The sequence below is a fragment of the Chiroxiphia lanceolata genome, chromosome Z (assembly GCF_009829145.1).
Source record: "Chiroxiphia lanceolata isolate bChiLan1 chromosome Z, bChiLan1.pri, whole genome shotgun sequence".
In the NCBI taxonomy this organism is placed as follows: Eukaryota; Metazoa; Chordata; class Aves; order Passeriformes; family Pipridae; genus Chiroxiphia; species Chiroxiphia lanceolata.
Window position 1 is genome coordinate 33,188,112 of NC_045671.1, and position 13,476 is coordinate 33,201,587.

At 38.9% G+C, this 13,476-nt stretch overlaps 1 protein-coding gene across 5 annotated transcripts in view; it reads left to right on the plus strand.

The window, feature by feature from the left end:
- The window catches only part of ADAMTSL1 (ADAMTS like 1), a 398,738-nt gene that overhangs the window by 299,203 nt on the left and 86,059 nt on the right, over nucleotides 1-13,476 (plus strand). For all 5 annotated transcript variants that reach the window (XM_032676082.1, XM_032676083.1, XM_032676086.1 and 2 more), the window contains 2 exons: nucleotides 3,999-4,300; nucleotides 8,790-8,919. In XM_032676082.1, coding sequence (XP_032531973.1) covers nucleotides 3,999-4,300; nucleotides 8,790-8,919 — 432 coding nt within the window. The remainder of the gene's footprint in view (nucleotides 1-3,998; nucleotides 4,301-8,789; nucleotides 8,920-13,476) is intronic.

Genomic DNA, 13,476 nt, shown 5'->3' on the forward strand with positions numbered 1-13,476 from the left:
CACAATCTTGTATAGATTCTGAAACTTCAACAGCTAACGAGAAACCACTGAACTATATAGAATGCCTCTTTTAAATACAGAACTCACTGTTTTTCAAGGGGGTTCATATCATGGGAATAGGTTGCTGGTTCCTCACTGTAGAATGCCCACAGGCCAAAGAAACAAGTACAGGCATTTGTGTACAAGCAACACCAATTTTTCACACCCAATTTTCTTTAGAGAGTTTTCCACCTTCTATTCCAACTCTCTACCTTCTCCAGGCTGAGAGCACTGCCACCCATGGAGATGCCCATGTAGGCAGGGGGTGACAGGCAGAGGGGCCATTCAGCCATTCCACGTCTGGGTGCCGTAATGTAGTCAGTGTTCCAGCAGTTGAGTAACAGCAGACATGGTCAAGTCAGTTGTAACCAAGCAAGGTCATGATTTTCCCTCCTCCCAGCTTTCACTTCTCTACCTCCCACTGATCTCTCTAAAACAGGAGCAATAGATTCCTCTTTAAAATATTCATCAGAGCTCTCAGAACACACTTGCTTCTGTATTTTTTCTTTATTGGAGAAGCATGTTGCCATTTCTGCTCTGAGTAATAAAAGATGATCTTTGATTCAATGGCAACACTGTGATGTATGGCAAGAGATAGGAAATACTCAATATATCTCTGAGGAAAGAGGCATCTTTTTATTTTTCATTTGTACAGCTGTTAACACAATTGGGTTCTGCCTGACAACTAACTACTACTGTCACATTACTACAACGAGTTATTGCCTTTGTCTAATTTACTAGGGATATTATTTTAGGGACGATTATTACAGTGGGATTTAATTAAACAGTATGTAATGACAAATGAAACACCTCCATCATTTCCCATTTTCTAAAAAACTACTTCTCATTAAATTTGTTCCACTACTTCCATTTTCCAAGTAGGGTTAGCATACAGAAATTCACAGTGCTGTGCAGTGGATGATGAGCTATGTGTGGAACAAATAACTCTAAATCCATGGAACTGTCCCCTTCTTATTCACATACTTTTTGTGGTTTGTGCTCACCATTTGGCAACGTTTATCATTAATGACAACACAAAGATATCTGAAAGCTTTTGTAATTTCCTGGGTTTAGGATGATGGAAAATTCAGAAACATTGTATATTTATATTATTCATTTGCATTACATAAATATTCCATTTCTAATGACAAGTACTATATGGAGATTTTTTTTGTGGGGTTTTCTTGAGTTTCCCCTCTTTTTTTCTGCTTTTAACTCTCTTGATTTTAACAATTCTGTCTTTAACAGCCAACAGTTATATTAGAATGAAATTATGTTTCTGAAATTATCACTTGAAATGTAGAAATTGAGCCTAGATAGCTGAATAAAATATTTCCTGAAGGTATTCGCATTTTCGTTATGAGTTGCTGACTAGGGTGAAATAATACAACATGTGACATTTACAGATCAAGCCTCATTTCAACAAGGATCCAGACTACTTTTAGCAATGTTCTTACTTTCCTTTTATGTCCTCTCCTTTTTGTTCCTTTGTTTGTATGTGTGATATGTGTCATCTGTAAATATTCTGAGTATTTGAGGTATCTCTGGTTTTCTAAATGAGTAATTTTAATACCTTGCAAAGTATCCTCCCTCTTTGTTTGGAATACAGCAGGTCTTCATCAAAGCACAGTTAGACAACAATTCACAATGTTCAAAAATATAAGGAAGACAGCTTCTGATGAAGACTGATGAAAAACAGGGGCTTTTTTTTTTTTTTTTTGGTATCTTGATTAGGATTTCTACCTCTTAGTTGGTCAGGTTGAGAAGCTATGTATTTTAACTAGTCAAAATATCTGTCACAGTGGCTGGCATGAGCCATTTAATCTCTGACAGGAGATTTTCCACATCAGAGAGCAGTTGCACAGTTTTAGAGAAAGCAAGATGAGTGGCCCACCTATACTCTCAAAGAATATAATCCTTTCAAAATCCTTTCTTGTTTCATCTTTGAAATAAGACTGAAAATGTCTCAAGAGGCGAAAACTGGAATCACTTTGCGTCATTAGTTTCTCAAAGGCTTTGCTTGTGAAAAAAAATTTGCAGTCTTTGTAGCAGCATGAAAAATAATTTCAAAAGTTACAATAATATCTACAGTTTATTTCTTTCCTTTCTATTGCTTCCTGTGTATAGTTCTAGGAGTGAATGTCAGGGTTGTAACAAGGTGTTATAAAGACACACAAAAAGTGGGTAAAGAGATAGATGCACACTGTCTACTGAAGCAGACTGTGCTGTTCCAGTCAGGGGTCCTGGTATATGCGTGCTGGGAAAGCACCAAGTACCGTTTTAGGTTTGGGATTTTTTTTTAACTTCAGAGTGAAGGGTAAGTCCTTTTGTCAATTAAAGAAAGGCAGTGAATGAAAAAGAGAAGTGTGTAAAATTACTTCCAAAGATGCTGATCACAAAACTAAATTTTCTTTTTCTTCCTGTCAAGCTGTTTGTGGGATCCCAAGGTGAGAAATGAGTTTCCTATAGCCACAAGTAGCCCAGATCATAGAAGAGACAGATGTGTATTTGACAGCTGTCAAAGTCTGGTGTGGTTTACTGAAATAAAGCCCAAAGGGAGAGGAATACTGTCAGTGATAGCAAGGTTTCAATTGAAAATACATCCCCTGTGATTTATTTGATAAATTTAGCTAATGTGTATGTCTTCTGTCAGACAGTAGACCCTAGCAGAAAAAGCTTTTGGTTCATTAGATTAGCACTAAAAAATATCGGTGAAGAAAACAACTTACTGAATTTGCAGGACTTAACTGCTAAAGGAAAAGCAGTATCAACAGGGATTGTTCCTGTAAGGTTTGGTGAGAATCAGGGCCAGATTCAACTATTTGTTTTTCTATTCTAGCCCTTAAAGTGTGACTACAACCGCTGTCTTAGAATTTGCCCATGTCAGAAAGTTTGGAAGAATGGCCAATGGAGAAGGCAAGACAGTCAGATAAAACTATCTGAATTACCCTGTATTCATTATTTTAGTGCTCTCATGCCACTAACATCAGGTATCTAAGAATAAATGCAGGCTGTGGAGTGCCCAGAAACTAAATTTTCCAGATAGATTTAGGAATCAGCAGAGTTCAACATGAGCTTAGCAAAACACATCGTGTTGCATTACTGCAACAAGGTAGTAACGATGTGATATAGAGTTGAATGTGAATCTCATGTTTGATGTAACTTTGAGCAAAATTCTAGGTCAATTTTCAGCACTGACATTTGAAAAAGCAGTGACAACACAGAAAAATTAAGAAATTATTCCATTATTGAAGAAAACAACAAAAAATGGAATTCAGTCTGTTTGTTTATTGTAATGACAGCTGCAGGGTGATTATACTAAAGTATATAGAGACTTTCAGAAGCAAAACTTTGGAGCATGTAAGGGTTACTAATCAGTGAGACAAGCCAAAGAAATCCACAATAGGAGTGGAATGAGAGGAAAATTAAGTGTCCTAGGGAAATAAAACAGACAAACAAACAAAAAACAGCTAAAGAATTTATGAATTCTTTACCTTTTACTAGCTTCAAATTAAGACTTCAAAAGAGTTACTGTGATACAGGAACAATAATTGAAATTATTTTCCATGTAATACCACAATTACCTGACAACAGCAGCCTGTTCAGTACTTACTAGTGAAAAAATTATGATAACAACTAAAGATGATCTAGGTTGAATACTTGCAAAAGGTAGCTAGTTGAATCATGATGCACCTTGGGAGATTGCTGGATGCCTTGCACTGAGATATTTCAGGATCAAAGCAGGTGCTCAAAGGGTTTGTCTTTCTTGGATATAAGGAGACCCGCCACTGAGTTGTCAACAGCATGTCATAGCTTCTGTGTGTGTTTTATAATATCCCTCTGATGCAGTGAAGCATTTTTTTCCTCATTAAACAAAATTTCGCCTGGACAGAGCTGTACTGCGTTTGGTTCCCTGGATGTATGTGGACATAACTTGCCTTGCTCTCTTCCTCTCACAGGTTTATTCCTGAGGCTTGGTCCACCTGTAGTGTCACCTGTGGAGTAGGCAGCCAAGTGCGGCTTGTGAAATGTCAAGTGCTCCTCTCTTTCTCTCAGTCTGTGGCTGACTTGCCCATCGATGAATGTGAAGGTCCCAAACCTGTGTCTCAGAGAGCCTGTTACAGTGGTCCCTGCAGTGGGGAGGCAACTGAGTACACCTCAGAGGAGACTGAGTTTCTGTATGGCAGCTTGCAGGAGTTTAATGAGCTCTATGACTGGGAATATGAAGGCTTTACAGAGTGTTCAGAGTCCTGTGGAGGAGGTAGGTGCAAAATGTTTCTATGCTGGATTTGCTTTCCTTCTTCAAGTGTGTGCTTTGCAATTAATACCCACGGACATGGTGCTTTGCTATGGCTATTTAGAATCATAGAATCATCAAGGTTGGAAAAAAGACTTTAGGATCATCAAGTTCAACCATATTTGAAAAGGCATGGATAAAAACTGTAAAAAAACCCCATACACACAACATATTTCAGCCCAGGACTTTTGGGCCCTTTTGGGCTCAGACTGTCACCAAGAATGATCAATGTTTCCTTTATCAGCTGATCTCTCAAAAGGCACTCACCCAGGAAAGCTGAATGTTAAAGGGGTCTGGTGATGCAGACTAACCATCACATGTCATTTTTATTTTTTATCTCTTGAGTTCTTCTGTGCGAGTACAAACATATGGAAATAAATTGTCCTCCTATAGCAGATGAAAGAAATTATTGATATTTTAAGGGCTCAGCTGTCCCCTAACTCCTATCACTAAGTGACATCAGTTCAAATCACAGTGGAAAGGAAAACATATGGAGAAAAAGGCACTAATGGTATGATAGTCTGAAACTAGCAGGCTTGACACTTGGAGTTTCTCAAAATCAATCAAGGTCTCAGGTTCCACATGTTATAAACTATATTAACACACTCTTCTCTGATATCCTTTTTTCCCCATGATTTTATCTCTCTAATTCTGAGAAATATGTTCACTCCAATATTTTTTCAAGTTTAACCTAAATTTTTCCATCTGCTGTCTTTTTACATTACAAGTTTTGGGCTATTTGAGAAAGTTGTACTGTACTATACAAAAATACAGAATATATACTGTAGAACTGAAAACAAGTCAGTGTTTTATTAGTGGCTGATAGTGTGATCTGTACAGATTCACTGGGAATCAGTTACAATCTTGAAAAACACAATTAGTAGAAAATATTGCAACGGTTTTCTGTGCTTACTTTTAGTTTGTTAATGGTAGTCAAAGTTTACAGCAGTTCACAGAGAGCTGTCAGACCATTGTCACTTTTGCTTTGTTTCTTACACAAAAAACATGTATACTAGGTGGTGACAAACACTGATTTTACAGGAGTATATGTTATATATTGAAATTACTAGTGAGAAGTAACAATTTGTCACACTTTTACCATGACTATCCAAACCTGAATAGTTCCTAGAAATATCCTCTTTACATGAAGTAATTTCTTTGAATATAGAGATTGTGTGTGTATTTTTCAAATGTAACTCACAGACACTGATTTGAGAGAGATATTTTTCTTAATAAATTTGATCTCTTCCAATTGTCAGCAAAAATTTTCATCCAAGATTTCTTTTTGTCTAACATCAACTCCAAACTTTCCAGATTAGCAGATGCTAAGTCAGGTATTTTTGTAGCCATAGGTACACAACTGGTCAAATTAATTTTATTGCTTTTGGAGTCAGGGAGATGAAATACGATAGGTGCAGAACTAACCTTTCACCTCCTAGAAGCAGCAAACCGAGGGAATGAGTTAGTCATTTAGTCTGCTGTTAGTGGCTTCATTTCTTAGAACTGTCATCAAATATCATATAACAGTTATTCTGTTCTGGTAGATATACACATAGAAATTCTCTTTTGATGGTATCTTGAAAGAGAAACTGCCTAGATTACACACTTTATACTGTGATTTCCTTTTGACAACTGATTTCTTTTTTTCAGGGAAAACTATTTTAAGAGACAGCTTTTTGTTCTGATAACATTGTGCAGTAAATAATGTCTCAAATTCAGTTACTTGGCAAATAAACTTCCTGAAGTTCATTTACCTTTTTAAATATCTCTATGGAGATAATACTGTGGAACTTCTAATGTATAATCAAAGGTTTTTATATTCGCTCAGTGTTTGTTTAAAGCTTATAACCATTTGCTACATTGACCTGTTCGAATAGAGGGACAGTTGTTATCAATATGCTGAGACAGCCTCAGTGTGAGATTCAAGAGGAAGCTGAAGAAAGTGATTCTGAGCAGATTTTTTGCTACTGGAGTAAACCAGATTTTTTAATTTTTTTTTCCACTCCAGTTCCTGGCACAAGCTGTTTGAGCCAAAAACTGTCAATACATAGTCTAGCCACCACATTCACACAAGAACCTTTTTCTTTCATGCCTATGCTGTCAGGCAAGTTTACTGGTCCTACCAGTACCTTTCAAAGGTAAAAGGAAATTTTAGGGAGCGGGGTAGAATGCTTGTAGTATAGACAAAAATTATTGGAATTATAATCAGAGATGACTTAAATGACAGATATAAGCATGGGGAATGAACTTACTGGGAGGTGTAGGGCTGGTTGAATACTGCAAAGTGAAGAGCAGTAGTATCAGAGTTTGGCTATATGAATTTGATAAAACAAAACCATCAGCCTAAGAAAGAGAGAAGATATTGAATTCAGTCACATTCAGTCACTTTTCAGTAGTCAGCATTGAAACAGACAATGGAAGATTGTTAAGGTAATTGATAATAATTTATCAAGACCTTGTTAGTGACATGCTTCAGGGAGGAGAAACTGAAGATGTGGAACTACACTCAGTTAACAAAATTTTGGTGTGAGAAGAAAATACAGAAGATGAGTGAGCTGTATACCTAGCAAACAGAATAATGTTACTGGCATGTGTCAGGACTGGGTGGTTTCTTTCCACAGAAATTAGAAAAGCACTTTCATGGTTTCCATACCTCTGGATCAGCAGTCCTTCTCTCCTGGTTTCATCGGATTAGTCTTGCTAATCCGTCAGGCCTGCACAAATATTCCATGCAAAATAGAGACCAGTAATTTGGACATGGTGCTGTTTCCCATCAGATAGAGAATCACCTCTGTTCTTACAGCCAGGACAAGTCCATTCTGGAGAATCCATATGCCTCTGTTTGCACAATATTATAACATACTCACAGAAAAATGATTGAGCTGGAAAGATAATGAACATGACAGAGTAGTGAACATCTTGTTCATATATATAAATTTCATTTATATCTTTTCCTACAAATAAATCACTACCATTTGCTGTGTTATTTTAATAGCTTATCCTTTTTACAATTTTTCTCAAGTCTTTTGGGTGATGACTGGAATAGCAAACCGGCTTGAAAATATGGGGTAACCTAGTAAGGAAGGAAACTCACAACAGTATTGGTTGACTACAGGGACTTTGGTAATTTTGATGTTGATGTCCATGTCCAAAATATCAAACTTCTTTCTTTTCTTTAGTACCTCGGATGCAGTGGAGACACTGCCTAGCCTTTGTCAGAGACATGAGCTGAATAGGTTTACACACACAGGAGCCAAAAAAATTGGTTAACATGCCACTTTTCTGTGGGCCTCAACCTGTACTGAGATTAAAGGGAGTGAATCCATGAGTAATTTCAGGAGCACAGGAGCTATGATCAGCTGCAGCACTTTGGTTCTGTTGAATAATACGAAATCATTGTTTGCCTAATGGCATGTGTGCTGGCATTAGAAACAGCAAAAGGTATTGTCAGCTCTGTGACACTGCTCTTGGAGCTGTTCAAGCTCTTACAGCACTCCTTTTTTTTGTATCTTAAAAAAATTGTGAGATGTTTCGGAAAACTAATTGTTGGGTTTGAAAAGATAAAGTAATTGTTATGAGTTCAGCTAATATTTTCCTAACTCAGGAAGGAGGAATGAATGTAAAAAGCATACCTTCACTTTGTTTGAACCCCTCTGGATTAGATCCCCACAGATCCCACTTTCCCCAGGGGAAGTAGATCCTCTCTCACCAAGACCTCTTCCCTATGGCATGTTATGTTGCAATCCCTGATTTTCTACCTTTCTAACCTTGTGATTAAAAAAAACCCTGTAATATTCCTACTCATAGGAAAAGTGAAACAGAGTAACTAGTATGCCAAAGAGTACATAAGGAATTTGTAATTACCAAGGAATTCCTGAGTTAAAATGTAATCACCAAATCTTCTAGTTTCTCTCTTAGTCCCAACAGCTACCTTTGTTCTTTCCTAGCTCTCAGATACATCCTGTGGGTTTGCGTCTTTAGGTTTAGGTGCAGGTCTGTGGATGAAGAAAAATAACTGAGAACTGCTGAATTGTCTGGCCATGTTTTACTTTACTTTTGCACTTAAAGCAATCATACCATTGCCTAAAATATAGCACAGTGAAGCCAAGGCCATCTTCACACGTTAGCCTACTTGTACTCACAAATAAAGTGCCTCATTGCACTCTTAGGGAAAAAATTAGTCACTAGAGAGCACTAGACAATTTTCTGTCCAGAGAAGGTAAGTGGTGAATGAACCCATGGAATTTTCACTGCAATTGAGAAACCTTTCAGAGACACTAAAAGCAGTAACAAGTCTACAGCTGGGGCTGCAGCCCAAGAGCTGCCAACGCTGGGTGTGAGGATCACTTTCCCCACACACTGCAGCCCTGCTGGCCCTATTGGACCGACCTCTGTCCTCAGCTGCCCCTGCAGGTGTGGAGAGCTGGCTGTGACCATGCTTTGTTGTGTGCAGGTGTCCAGGAGGCTGTGGTGACCTGTCTGAACAAACAAACCAGGGAGACTGCAGATGAGACACTGTGTGTAACCAGCCACCGTCCTCCACAGCTGCTGAAAGCCTGTAGTGTGGACCCCTGCCCCCCAAGGTAGGCTTCTTATGTGGTATCACCAGGCACATGGGTTTTTTTCCAGATTTAAGAGAGATGTGATCATTGATGAAATTGAGAAACCAATCTTTAAGTTCCCCATGAATCTGAGACCTCTGGGGACAGGGATGCTTAGATCTGGGCTTTACTGAAGTGACTCCTGAAGTGCAGGAGTAAAACATGCAGATGAGAGCCTGAGATGGCTCCCCAGGTTGCACTACTACAGACTCAGCTGTCTGGGCTCAGCAGATCCATGTTGCTGCCCTGGGGCTTCTCTTCACTGACATGAAGTGAGTAGAGGTGATGTGAGTAAGTAAAACTCTGCTGCTTGTATGATGTAGCAGATCTATGCAGCCATGTCACTGTCGTTATCACAGGTTATACCAGGGCCAGGGTTCTTTGGTCTGAACATCACTTAATGGATTTTGAGGAATCCATGGGAAAAGCAAAATAAATACTCATGTGGGAGTGATTGTACAGTCTAGTATGTTGCCCAGAGCCTTTTAAATAACATTAGCAGTACAAAAAAAAAGGAATTTTAAGTTGTGCCCCCACACTCTATGGTCTTTCAATCTGGAGGCACACAGTGCCTCAAGCATGCTCTTTCTTAGACTGCAGGGTGATTACAGTCATATTGACCAGGAAGTACAAAGCAGCAGTAACTTCAAACTTCAGACTGCTTGCCTATTCAGGTTCTTCAAGCAGTTTGTGGATTGGCTTAATACCCAGAGTTTTGTCAAGTTTAAGGAGACTTTTCCAACCTCCTCTCTCAGAACAGATTTTGCAGAACCTGTTCCTCCCTAGCCTCAGGCAGCTTCCGCAATTATGACCCTAAAAATACCAGATCTTTGTTTGCAGAAATTCACATCTGTGCCCTCTACAATAGAAAACAGGTGTCATGAGGTTCTTGAGGTTTGTTTAAATGGGACCTGTCAAGTCTTCAAGATGTACTGTATACATGTTGTCTTTTTTCCCAGCTGTACACGGGTGTATTTACACTCTTGTAGTACTGCAGCAGATTTGAAATACATTGGTTTATAATTTTGGACTATTTAAAACACTCAGGTATCCAGGTGGTAGATATTGTTTGGAGTGTATATGTATGCTTTATAATACAGCAGGCTACACAGAGGTATGTCTTTATGAACAACAGTGGATTTTTGGTAGGCAAAAAAGGTTCACATTAAAAATCAAAGATGGCATCAAATACATCCAGAACAAAAGAAGAACAAGGTCAGAAATAAGTTTGGTTGGATGATCAGGATTTTGAGTCTGTGACAAGCAGAGCCAAGTAGGCTGACACTTTTCACCACAGCATTACATGAATTGCTTATGAGGATATTGCAACACTGACTTTGTTAAATTGTCTTTATTGCTGGAAATAACACGCAAATATTATATAAATGTTTGAAAATAACTTTGTAGGTGGAACTCTTGTGGTAATGGATAGGTAGCAGCGTCACTGGAGCTGAGAGTGAATGGTAGAAGATTGATCAGCCAATAATTCTGACATGGAAAATAAATACTCAATGGTTAAGAAAAAATGAAACACACTTATGTAGTATTTATGTGAATTACTGTTTCAGTTTAAAGAGACTGAAATGTTTTGCTAAAGAGGATGAGTTATGAGGTAGACCAAAATCCTCTCTCTCAGCAATCGTAAATCCGAAATTAAGGAAGTATGGAAAAAGGAAGAAATAACAACCCTTTATTAAAGAATATATGGATATTGGCAAAATCACAAAAGAACACAAAACCAACTAAACAGTAATCCTGTAACCAAAAGTCGCCTTCAAAAAGGAAACTGTTTGATACTTCTCTGTCCTCTGGCGAGATTCTAATCACAGTCGCCAGGGGGCGCTGTTGGATCCCTGGAGGAGCAGAGCCTGCAGTTGCTCAGCGTTGGTCGGCAGGGGGCGCTGTTGGGCTCTGGCGGTCGCTGTGTGAGGCCCTGGAGCAGGAGAAGCTGAAAATGGAGATTTTCCCCCCCCAGCGAGGAGGGGGAGGGGAAAAAGGGGAAAGGAGGGTAGTTTCTTTCCCATGAAACTAACGATGTCTGCGGCTGGCTATGGTTGGGACTCCCCCCTTTCCTCACTGAACACAAGCTCTCCAATGGAATCTGAGCAGGTCCGGCTGGGGACAGAGCAGACCGTAGGCAAGCCAAGGCCAGAGAACAGCCAGATGACCAGGTTGAGAGCAAAACGGCCTCAGGGCTTTTCCAGTGCACACCTTGCCTCCGTTAAGGCAAAAAGTGAAATACTCCTTTCCAAGGAGAGGAGGGGAGAAAAACTCCTCCCACCCAGCCCCACCTACACACACCCTAGCCTTAGAGAGGGCCATCAGGCTGGAATGTAGTTCTGCCAGCCAGCTCCTTTGTGTAGGTCAATCACCCAAGGCAAAAAAACTGTCCTCCACATTCAACATCCCTCCCCCACATTGCAGCAGGGGAAAGAAAATTCCCATTTGATTTTTTAGAACAAGTAAACCCATGACAATTACTTATAAAAGTAATCTCAGTGTGTGAATACTTCTTGAATTCATCTGTGTGGTAATTCATAGCACTGTGGCAGCCTTCCTACCAGAGTGGAGCTAATTTAAAGCAACCTTGGGCATGTATTTCACTCCATGGATTACAAGGTGATCATACGATAGGTGAGAGTCAGCCTGTGAAGCAGAGATGAAAGGAGATGGATGCAGACGGGGAAGACTAAGAACCTTAGTCAAAGGTTCACTAAGAACCATCCCTAGGGCTGCAATTGAGAAAAGGGGAAATGACTCTATTCCCTGTATATACAACTCCTCTCCTCAAGCCCCCTCAGTCTGGAGGAAATCACCTGTCTGCAGAGATTAAAATGGCACAGGATTAACAGCATGTATTCTGAAAAATGGCTCCTCTGCTAAGAACAAGGAGGCCTGAAGATTCTTGCAAGGAGGCCTGCAGGCAGTGTGACTAATGGAAAGAAAGGCAAGACAAATTTTTATGTCTCCCAGGCATGCTGTGACAGGATGACTCCCTTATTTTGTGCAAGCTTCTGAAGTGCTATGGTTACTAGTAACGCTGTATTAAATACAATGGTATATTAAATAGGTTTCACAGAATATTGTGAGTTGGAAGAAACCCACAAGGATCAAGTTCAACTCTTACATTATTGGCCCATACAGGGATCAAACCTATGACCTTGGTAAATCAATCATATGAGTGTATACAGATTTTTTCTTTATAATCATTAATTAACACAGCCTTAATACCTAAAAAATAAAGGCTTTGGGGCTTTCTAGTTCAAGAAATCTTGGTCCAGGTGTCTGATGGAAATTTAGACTAAAATCCTGTCCTTATGAATGCTGATGAAGGCATTTCTACTCACTAACAAGTCTAAAAAATTGTGATACACTGTGACTGTGGACTTAGATCTCTTTATAGAGAGTTTCCAAAATCTGTGAACCATTGATACTTTCCAGAGGTCTTGCTGATGACTTATAGGGAGAGCTGGCTAGTCTCATAGTGTTGGCTCTTTTCTCTGTTTTCCAGCTGCTAAAGTACATAAGCAGAAACTAAAAATATAAAAAACCCACTTTCTTAGAATGTTCTTGATGTGTAAGTGACTGTTGGAGCATACAGTTGTTGTGGGTAGAGGAGGCAGTCTCAGGAAAAGCAACTGACATGGTGATGAAAGTCTTGGTAGACAAGGAACTGTTGTCCACAGCGTGAAGAAAAAGCTGAGAATTCTTGCTCAAGAGACCAATAATTCCGTCTTGATATATTTATAGAAATTATTCCAGTGGCATTTCTTGAATGTAAACAGCCCAGCATGCTTAGAATTTAATGCTTATGTCTAGAATTTAATACAGTTCAAGATCTTGTTTAGCTTAAGAGGGAGAACATTTAAATATTAGAACTTCAAAGCTTAATGTTGCTTCTGCTACAGACATTTTTGTTTACATGTGACATTTTCTGTAGCCTCTCAAAAAATTAGTCATGTAAGCCATAAACAATTGTTTTAATATGGAATAATAATTAATGAACAATTGTTTTAATATAGATAAACAAATATAAATAAAAAAATATGTTTTAATACAGATTAAAAAAAGCATTGAACCAGAGAATCTCAGCAGCCTTTCTGGAGGCATCAGAAGGCATGCACCCCAAGACAAATACCATAGGAGTAGTCAGCAAAGAGTAACTTCATCCTGGTTTTGTTTAATCATTCTTTGGACCCTTCAGAAGAATGATACTAAAGGGATCTGCACTGTTACTGTTCATTTTGCTCCCTACTGGGGATAAACTAGAAGACTTCATTACTCACTTAGTACTTTATCTTGAAATCAGTCTGTGATATCATCATCCTTTTCAATTCCTAATTGCTCTGGTCTCTTGGATCAAAATATGCTAAAAGCTGGAATATACTGGCAATAGTTCAGATTTATGAAAACACTGAAAGTTGATGGTGCTTGCACAGTAGCTGAGAGCACTTTATAATTTCCATTGAAATTCTGGCTTAATATCTTACCATATTACTATTCTGGGTACATGGAAGAGAGACAGAAAAACTAAACCAC